Here is a 10,301-nt window from a genome sequence, read left to right on the forward strand (position 1 = left end):
TACAGCTGGGAACCACTGAGCCTTCCTGTTTCTTGCCCAGCAAGTGCAGAGACATGACAGCTGGGGTGAGCAGTTCCAGACAGATGTTTATTATTCACTAGCCTTTCGGCAAGTGAAAGGACATACACTCCTGCCATGTTTATCCAGTACAAGCTCACATAACAGATGTTATTATATTATTATTATTATTATTATTAACCATGTTTACTGCACTAGTGCCTAAGGACAAGCTAAGAACAGGGCTCCGTTGTGCTAGGTGCTGTACAAATACAGAGAAGCAGACAGTCCCTGCTCCAAAGTGTTTAGAAATCTGATAGAAAAGAAAGACACACAGTGGAGGAAAGGGATCTTACGTACAAGCAAAGCAATCAGCATGATGGTATCAAACATCATGTTAATTGATGGCATATCTTGTAAACAACATGCTTCTTCTGAGCATAGTGTTTCCCTCACTTCTAACATGTCAGTAACGAGATGTTATTAAATGGACTGACATGCACAGACACTGCTAGTCTCTCACTGCTGTTTCAGAAAAACACAAATGTCTTTATCTTTGTTTCCCCAGATACTCACATCTTCTACCACATTGAAGGAAGTCGGCAGGCTTTGAAGATTATCTTTTACCTTGACAGCTACTACTTCTCCAAACTGCCATCTCGCTTTCAGAACGGGGGAAGCTTGAAGCTGCACACAGTGCTCTTTACAAAAGGTGCCCACAAAACTCTTGACCAAGAAAAACAAGTGATGTGAATCTAATTAGCTGCTAAACATTTTAAGGTTCATTATTAAGGAATGACCATAAATTTGTTATTGAAACAAAACTGACAACTCCATTGAAAATATTTTAAGAGGCAAAAATTGACTTCTCCCCAGAATGACAATCTGATATACTGGGTTGGGAGGTTAATATGCTGTAAGACTGTTAGGTTGAGATGTTCATGGGGAGCAGATTATCCCCAGAGATGCCTGCTGTGGGGTTTCTTGCACCTTCCTCTGAAGCATCTAATCAGAGACAGGATATTGGACTAGACAGACCATGGGTCTGATCCAGTCTGAAAATGTCCATGTTCCTATGCCACAGACTGGGATTTCTAAAGTATGCATTTTCTGTGCACACATATGTGTGTATTCGTAGAATCATCTGGGCCAAACATCAAGGGACCTCATGTGGACCAGCTAAACCACTGTCCTGCATTGCGACATATGGCATAGGATACTTCCTTCAGTGCAATAACACTATGACCATATTCCAGTGACCTGGTACCATAGTAGCCCTTGCTCTTTGAGGTGTCATAATGAAAACTGTGGTTCACAGAAGACATCCCCACTGAGCAAAATAAATTCACTTCATCTTATTTTTCACATGGTTGGTCTTTGACATGTTTTGGCAGCTCCCTAGTAGGGGGATGAACTAGAGAGACAATCAAATGAAAAAAATGATAGCCAGAGTAATATAGTTATTAAAAATCTTGTCTCCTTCTAGCTCTTGAAAGCCCAGATAGCCAGCCCCAGCCAGGTGACTCATCTCTAGAAGAACTCCCCCAACAGATTAATGGAGTCTCCCTTGAAAAAGTGCAGCAATATTACCGTAAACTCAGGTAATGTGCCTGTCCTCCCATCCCCCAATAAAAAAGGAAAGGGTGCTGTTTGTTCAGGACCCTTCACAGACAGATTCTTCTTTCCAGATGGTTTCGTGTCTTGTACACAGTGATGCTTTGGAGAAGCCAGTGATATGGAAAGGAGATCTCTAGGAAAAAATATATTCCATTTAAGTTTCAAATACTGTTTTTTAATCAGAAGCATTTTTTTTTAATCTTTAGTGTATTGAAAACCTCTTAAATTATTTAGCAAAAAATAGCCTTAATTATAAACTCCTCCTGGAATATAGGAATGTGTCAGAAGCAATTTCCATCTAAATTGGACTTCAGATTTTTGATCGGAGCTAAAGTTAAACTAAAAAGACTTTTTGTTAATCTTCAATCACTATAGAAAGAAACAATTCAAGTGCTTCAGTAAGAAAATACACCATCTTGGACCACAGGACTTTCCTTTCATATCCATCTGAGATGTTATGCAGTAGTTAGTGAAGTGACATGCTGACCAACTAATCCAATTCTTAATGGCTAATTGCAGGACATTTTACCTTGAGAGATCCAACTTGCCTACTGATTCCAATACAACAGCAGTGAAAATTGACCAGGTATTATTATTATTTATATTGTGGTAGCACCTTACAGCCCTAGTCATGGCCCAGGACTCTCTAGCACTAGGTGTGATACAAACACAGAACAAAAACACAGTCCTTGCCCCAAGGTCTTGAATCAGCCTGTCTGAGGCTCTGTTAGAGTTCGGTCACTCAGAAATGTGATGCCTGCAATCAGTTTAGAAATGATCACTTGTCTAATTTTTTGAGAAGTTTGTTCACAACTTACAGTACAATAAAAGCAACATCTCCCAAGCCCTCACCTAAAGCTCAATTCAGTAATCAACACAGTCTGTATTTGAGGCAGATGCTTCGTGTGAATGTTTGTGCATGCTGTAGAAGCATACAGAGATTCAGGTATTTTTATTATAGTGGAGACGATTCAGGAACTCCCATCAGTGCAGTTATTAACATGTACTGGAAAGTAGATTGATACGATTTGTGTTCACTTGCAACAGACTGTCTCAAACCCTTGTCAAGTCCTCACTTTTTGTGCTGAAAATCATATCTACTGTGAATAGTTGTTACTTTAGATCTACCAAGGAGCTGTTACTGTAGAGTATTAGACACAGGAAAAAAGTTCTTATAAGAGTCTATATAAATGAAGGAGTAAATATGCCACTGATGCATGTGTTCACTGTTCCTGTGTAGCTTATTCGCCCCATTAATGCAATGGATGAGCTGTGCAGACTGATGAAGTCCTTTATTAATACAAAACCCACCCAGTCGGGATACTCTAGTAGTAACACACCAGGAGCTGGGCTGCTGCCTATATCCTCAGAGCTCTGTTACCGCCTTGGAGCCTGTCAGATTGCCATGTGTGGCACTGGGATGCAGAGGTGAGATTTAAGAAACTGTCCGTGGTACTGTTGTGTTGCTTAGATTCTTATACAGAAGAAAAGTTAGTATCACATCTGAGCTAGTTACATACTGCTAGAGAGAGAGGGGCCCTCTAAGAATGAGAATGAACAAAGCCCTTCTGTTGGCAAGTTTTATTTTAGGATGGGTTGTGATATCAAGCACTGCTGTGACTTCTAGCACTGCTGTACAGTGGTTGAGACTCTATGTCCCCATGCAACTACTAATAACCCTTGCTAGGTGGGCACAGAGCATATGTTTTTCAGTCAACACAGTTTTCAATCACAGAGGTGACCTCCTCTAATAAATGGTTTTTAAATCTTTTTTTGTAGACGCTAATAAAATCATTTTATTAAATGACCCAAAATTTCAATGTAAACAATAACTCATTTTCAGAAGATTTTTAGCTCATGGAAGACACTTACATGAACCACCAGCAATGAGACACCGCCATGTGATAACACCATCTGAAATCACAACAGCGTAACTTCATGAGCTTACGTGGTGTAGGAGAGGTGTCACTGAGCTGGGCTGCATAAATGCTTATAGAGTAGGAGCCGTGTTAATCTATAGCCACAAAAAGAACAGGAGTACTTGTGGCACCTTAGAGACTAACAAATTTATTTGTTCATAAACTTTTGTGGGCTACATCCCACTTCTTCAGATGCATAGAATGGAACCTATAGTAAGGAGCTATATATACATACAGAACATGAAAAGGTGGCAATAGCCATATCAACTCTAAGAGGCTAATTAATTAAGATGAGCTATTATCAGCCGGAGAGAAAACACTTTTGTAGTGATAATCCTCACATAGTGATAGTATCCTCACACCTCTTGTCAACTGTCCGAAATGGGCCATCTTGATTATCACGACAAAAGTTTTTTTTTCTCCTGCTGATAATAGTTCATCTTAATTAATTAGCCTCTTAGAGTTGATATGGCTACTTCCACCTTTTCATGTTCTGTATGTATATATAGCTCCTTACTATATATTCCATTCTATGCATCTGATGAAGTGGGCTGTAGCCCACGAAAGTTTAGTCTCAAATAAATGTATTAGTCTCTAAGGTGCCACAAGTACTCCTGTTCTTATAACTGGTTATATATTTTTAGATAGGAAACCAGAAAGTAAACATAAAAAATGGTGCAGTGGCCAAGTTAATTTGCAGTTACTAGCTAAGTAGCTTTGTTAAAAGTCGTAACGCAAGACTTTGTTAAAAGTTATAAGTAATTTTAAAAAATGGTTTGTGGATTTATCATTCCCTTATGTACCCATGTCCAGAAGTACATTGAGTGTGTCCCTGGAACAAGCAGCCATACTGGCTCGAAGTCATGGCCTTTTACCCAAATGTATCATGCAGGCTACAGACATCATGAGAAAGCAAGTGAGTATTTAGGTTTTTTCTATTACTACTTCCTTAGCTGGATCACCTGCATGCCATTATCTTAATCTCTTTGTGGAGATACCAGTTAATTTCTCTGTGGAGATGTGTGTTGTGTATACACACACTCACATCCAGACACAGTAGAATTTGTACAACTGCATGCATACCTTGCAGGAACAAATTCTAACATTTGCATGTGTGGACATTAGGCTATTTAAGGTGCATACATAGGACTACATTATTTAAAGCGTGTGCACAGATGTTCAAAAAATGTACAGAATGTGCAGGCTTATGCCCTTGTAAAATATGTGTACAAACATGTACGAAAGAAAGAGAGGCTGGTCTTTGAAAATGTAGGCCATATAGTATACTTATATACATCCTGTATATTCCATAAAGTGTTCTCATGCATACAACATTATATGGTGGCAATCTCCTAGTGTTAGACCATAGTGCTTGTAAAGTGCTTTAGGACTTCTGTCATCTTAAGGAAACGCAGATGGCTGATGTACCCACCCAGTGGATTCCAGAGCTACTAAAAGTAGTTAATGGATTGTCAGATAGAAATCAGACTCTTGTTACAATATTTTCCCTTAAGGGTCAGATGTTTTATTGATATTATCAATGCCATAAATTCTATGTTTCCTTAGGGACCAAGGGTTGAAATCTCTGCTAAAAATCTCAAAGTGATGGATCAGATGCCACAGTCTGCACCCCGGTAGGTTATGTACAGTATGTGTTATCTGAATATTTGTGTTGCATCTTTGCACCCAGCTGTGACATTTCCTTCTCAAATTGAGAAGCTCTTCAGCAGCAATACCTGGAACTATCCCAGCCATCACTATACTAAACCCAAGTGCACCAGTATTTAAAAAAGCTTTGTTTCAGATCCTCTGTCACTCACCATTAACTTGTAGGCCTCCTGTGTTGTCTAAATAAAACATCACTGCTGGTTTTTTTGAAAAGGGCAATGAATTGCTAAAGCTCAGTGGCTGTCAGTTATCTGTGGAATGCTGAGGAGCAGAAATTCTTGAATGGCAGCTCCGACTGCAACTATGCAAAGATAATTCATGAGCTAATGCTTTGGCCAGAGCCCCATGAAGTGTCTGGAATAGCCTGTGTGTCTCATGATTTACTGCAGAGTGGGTTTAAGAGCAAGCAGCTCAGATCAGAGTGAATTTATGGTGATGCAATTCCTAGAAGAATCAATTGTCCAAAGTTATAGCCATTCTGTTGTTGTCTGAGGGTCAAATCTTGAGAGGGGCTATACACCTGCAAATCCCACTGACTCCAATAGGAGCTGAAGATACTCATTGTATCTCCCCGAAGGACATAATTTCAGGTGGTTTTTACTATCTTTATTTCTGAGAGAGATTTTTTTTAACCTATTTCCCCTCTCTCTGTCCTCCCCATCCTCCTCCCAAACAGACCCAGAGGAGAGAAGAGGGTTCCTTTATAACTTCATTGAACATTTATAGAATGCTAGGGCCAAATCCTGCTCAGCTATGCAAGTACCCCATGGAAGTCATCTGCTCTTATGGAAGTTAATGGGATTCATTTGAGTAAGGCAAGTCAGCTCTGGCCCTTAAAATGATCAGTGGAAAAGATTATTTAGGTATACAGCATCTCTCCTGGACAGTGCAGGTTTATTCTATTATAATGTTTCATCTGATCCACTTTTGAAAGTCCTATGAGATGAGGCTTAGACCATAGTATATTTCAGTGTCAATTTTTCCTTTTCATCCAGTTTCTCTTAGTTATACCCCATTGGACCACCCTAAATAATTTCCCACCTTCAGTGGCAATTGCACCCTTTAGGTGCTTGTAGAAAATTATTTCAAGCATGTGGTATGAAAACAGTAGTTGGTGGATGAGGTGAAGTTGTCTGTAACACAGTTTGGCCTGGTTTTGCTTTCTCAGAGACCTTTCACAAGGAACAATATTTTGGTTCTACTACATTCACCCACTCTTGTGCCAGCTCAATAAAGGATGAATATGCACTGTCTACATGTGACTCTGTGCCATATCCCAAATGTCAAGCATCGCAATTCCAGCAGCAGTGACATTTCCCCCTTTTAATGAATATTCATTAACTAAGATCCATTTTTATGATCCTAAAGGTGTAATGTGTTTGAAGTAATTCGGGATATATAACACTGGAGCTGTAGGTTGTGATTTACAAAGTAGAGTGAAGGCGAGAAAAGCCTCATATTTGATTTTAGGGTTTCAAAGAGCCTTTCATTTTAGGAAACATTTGAAAAGCCTAGACACTCAGGTTCCTATTTGGTTTCATCAGTGTAATGTGCATAAGACTAAATGGAATGAAAATGAGCAAAAGTAAATTAATTTCAGGTAAACTGAATTTGGGCTAAGTATCAGGAAACATTTCCTAGCAGTGAGGCCTGTTAGACTGTGGAATAATCTTGGAAGGGAAGTTATGGAAGGCCCCATCATTTGAGCTATTTAAACTTAAACTGGCCAAAGCCCTGGAAAATAAACTACAGAGAACCATCATGCAATTGGGAGATGGAAAAATCCCCACTTTCAGCATTTTGTCTATCACCAATTTCTGGGATTTTTAAATGTCTCTGTAAACAAGGGTAAATCAACCATATTGACAAGTACATTGATTGGCATCGCAGTGGAATGAGACTTGTCTCCGTTAAAAATGTCCATGCCATATAATAAAAAACTTAGTAAAAATAATAATTTATGGCTTGCCAACTGCTAAAGGCCTAAATCTGACTTGGGTTGCACAGGGGTGGAGTAAGGTCTCAAAAAATAAAAGTCATTTTTTAAGATAACACCTCTGTGTTTTAATTAGCAATTCTCTAATGGCACATTTAGTTTGTAAAATGATTAATTACAACTAGCTGAATTTTTCCTGTCACACTATGAATGAGTACGTTTTAGACTGATAAAAAGCTGAATGTCATATGCTAATTCTAACATCTTTTTATTATCCTTATGCCATGTAACACCAAATTTTAATCCTCCCTTATAGACTCTACAGGCTGTGTCAGCCACCTTTAGATGGGGATTTATAAAAATGAAAGAGACACCCATGTTATGGAATCAATAAAGTGTTCAGCTGAGAGCAACCCTGCCCGAGGACCCATGTCAACTGACACTGGTGGTGTTAAATGGAGACGGGAGGATATGGTGCTGGATGTCTCGTGTTTAGTAAGAGCTGAATCTGCGATGCTCACCTGCTGAGAACTCCTACAGTATATGGGCAAAGATTCTTATGGTTCCTTGGCTTATTGGAGAAGTTCTCTAACCATGAACACCCTTGAGCTGAGACAAACAAACTGCCTTCTGCCAGAATTCCCAGAAGGAATAGCAATTCCATGTCAAGAAACTGCAGCTTTACTAATGACTCAGCTGTGCTACTGGCTGAAAGTTGTGGCCTTCAAGTTATGGATCTGTAAAGCAAAAGCAAGATGAAGCACATCTACTCTCCTAATATGTATCTGGCATCCATTTCATTGCCAGCATAATTTTGGTCAGCAGTCTTGAGTAACAGCATCAGAAATACCACTGATTTAACATACTGACCTGCACTTTTGAACAATGAGTAGCTCAAGTTTCTGGTTTATTTCCATATGAATATAAAGTATTTCTTCTAGAGTCATTTTCCTCTTCAGCCCACTGAGAACCAATCTCTGTATGCTGCAGAGTATGCATTCCATAATACCTACCATTACTTCCTCTTACTTATTGTAGCGTTCAGGTTTGGGATTAACATTTTTTACTAATGGTCTATAATGTATTCTGGAAATACAATAATATTTTACAGGAGAGTTTGGCAATGAAGGATTTTTTAGGAGAAATTACAAGGAAAATAAATTGCAGTCCTATACTCTGATTATTTGAATAGATGTAGTTTTAAAAACCAGGTCAGAAGAACTATAGTTATTTATGTGGAGTGGAGTATCTGTTTTGGATCATGTTATTATATATACAAGATTTAAATAAAAATTATATTGTTTAAAATGGGACCAATATGCTGGCAATTACACAGCTAATCCCAGTTTACTGGAAACAATTCTACATTATTTAAAATATTTCGGTATTTAAGTAGTCTTTAATACAGTTATTAAAATGTATTAGGAAGACTTTTAAGTTAAAAGAAAAAGGAATCATGTATATAATGTACTTTATTTTTTTCCTATTTCAAAATTGTTCTCCATTCTATCAGTATTAGCATTAGTGCAGTAATTGTCTCCAAATTACTGGCTGATACTCATTGAGAATGTCAGCAGTCTCAGGCCAGAAATAATGTTCTTTTGGAGTGAGTGCCTTAATGATGATTCACCTATATCTAACAAAATTCCGCAGCAGTGGGGGAACCTAACATTATTCTCTTTCACCATAGAAAAGCCATAGTCTCTTTTAAAACAATTCATTGTTGGGAGACTTCAGGAACTGTTTGGCGTGATGGACGTTCTAGAGAATTAAGGTTTTCTTTTTTTTTCTTTTTTTTTGGGGGGGGTTGTTGTTTTATTTTGTTTTTGCTGAACAAGGCATTAATGAACTCCAGTTTTATTTGGTTAACAATCCAATCCATCCCAAATATTAAGTTAAAAATCATCTATTCCCACTTGCCTGCAAAGGTTTTTTTAATTTGATTTCTTCAACTAGCACAAAATAACTTACTACAAGTTTTGAGGGGTTGTGTTGGCTTCCTGAATTATTAAATATTTTTAACATTTTGTTTCTTTCATTCTCAGACTGGTTTTTTTGGGAGGGAAGAATACACTTTTGTTTGTTTTATTTACTTTTAAATATTTCGTCTGACCCACCTCAGTCTACAGCTGAGGCTTATGTGAGTCAGTCTCCTGTTACATCTCAGACACAGGCATCAGTTACTATAGAATCCATTGCACTGCAGTCAGATCAGCAGAACATTGTTTCAAAGCAGTTTGTGCTTCTTCATAGTCTTGGAAGACTTAATCTTGCCATTTGCTGTTGAAAAGAATGGTCTTTCTTGAAAAATCCCCTAACTTAAAACTAACTGTAATGATATGTAAAGAAAAACTGTTCAAACACCCACGAAATAAAAACATAGGGACTAGTATCCTCTCCTGGGGTAAATCAGCATAGTTTTGTTGACTTCAGTGGATCTGATTTACACTGCCAGATGAGGATCCTGACCTACATTTATGCAGTTCGTACAGACATTGAAGGCGCATAGAAGATGATGAACGGGCATTTACACTGTGCACTGTTTTACATTAAAATGTATGTGTTATTCTCATTAAATACATGCTAGAACATTTTATTATTAAAAGTTGGTTTATATTACAGTGAAAGAAGATATGATTTTATTTATATAAGTTACCCCTTACATTCTGTTTAACAACAAAGAACTAAGGACTTTGCAGAGCTATGAAAGGTCAAAAGTTGAAGGTGTTTGAAAAAGTTGTTTTTGATATCTGATCAAACTGACTCTGCAGTGCTGAGTTCTTCCTGTTTGTGCAGTACCACCCACAGATGCGGTTTCACTTCAGAATTCTTATTAAAAATAGGACAGAGCAGTTCTGAGACTGTATAATTGCAAAGTTTGAGGCCAGGCCTGAAAAAGTGAGCACAGTTGGAGTAAGAAGGCTATGCTCATGCTAAACTACAAGTGATGTCAGCAGAGCAGGCTCAGGCTATAGAATCTTCAAGACTGAAAACAGAGTCAGACTCCAGGGTATCCCTGCAATTGGGCCACATCTGTTCTGGCTGGCTATGACAAGCAAATAGCTGAAGTTGTCTCCTGCTTTGTCCCTGAGGTTTTGCATTGTGTGCAAGCACTGGCCAAGCAGCCTCCCTCTTCATGATGCATCATAGAGGGCCACTTTACA

General features: G+C 38.4%; 1 protein-coding gene across 4 annotated transcripts in view; it reads left to right on the forward strand.

Annotated features, from left to right (window-relative positions):
- Window positions 1-9,758, forward strand: part of PREX1 (phosphatidylinositol-3,4,5-trisphosphate dependent Rac exchange factor 1) — a 238,754-nt gene extending 228,996 nt beyond the window's left edge. For all 4 annotated transcript variants that reach the window (XM_030533287.1, XM_030533286.1, XM_030533285.1 and 1 more), the window contains 7 exons: window positions 566-709; window positions 1,484-1,598; window positions 2,134-2,200; window positions 2,855-3,042; window positions 4,347-4,449; window positions 5,100-5,167; window positions 7,454-9,758. In XM_030533287.1, coding sequence (XP_030389147.1) covers window positions 566-709; window positions 1,484-1,598; window positions 2,134-2,200; window positions 2,855-3,042; window positions 4,347-4,449; window positions 5,100-5,167; window positions 7,454-7,496 — 728 coding nt within the window. In that variant the 3' untranslated portion in view covers window positions 7,497-9,758. The remainder of the gene's footprint in view (window positions 1-565; window positions 710-1,483; window positions 1,599-2,133; window positions 2,201-2,854; window positions 3,043-4,346; window positions 4,450-5,099; window positions 5,168-7,453) is intronic.
- The last annotated feature ends 543 nt before the right edge of the window (window positions 9,759-10,301 follow it).

The sequence above is a fragment of the Gopherus evgoodei genome, chromosome 14, assembly GCF_007399415.2.
Source record: "Gopherus evgoodei ecotype Sinaloan lineage chromosome 14, rGopEvg1_v1.p, whole genome shotgun sequence".
NCBI classification, from domain to species: Eukaryota; Metazoa; Chordata; order Testudines; family Testudinidae; genus Gopherus; species Gopherus evgoodei.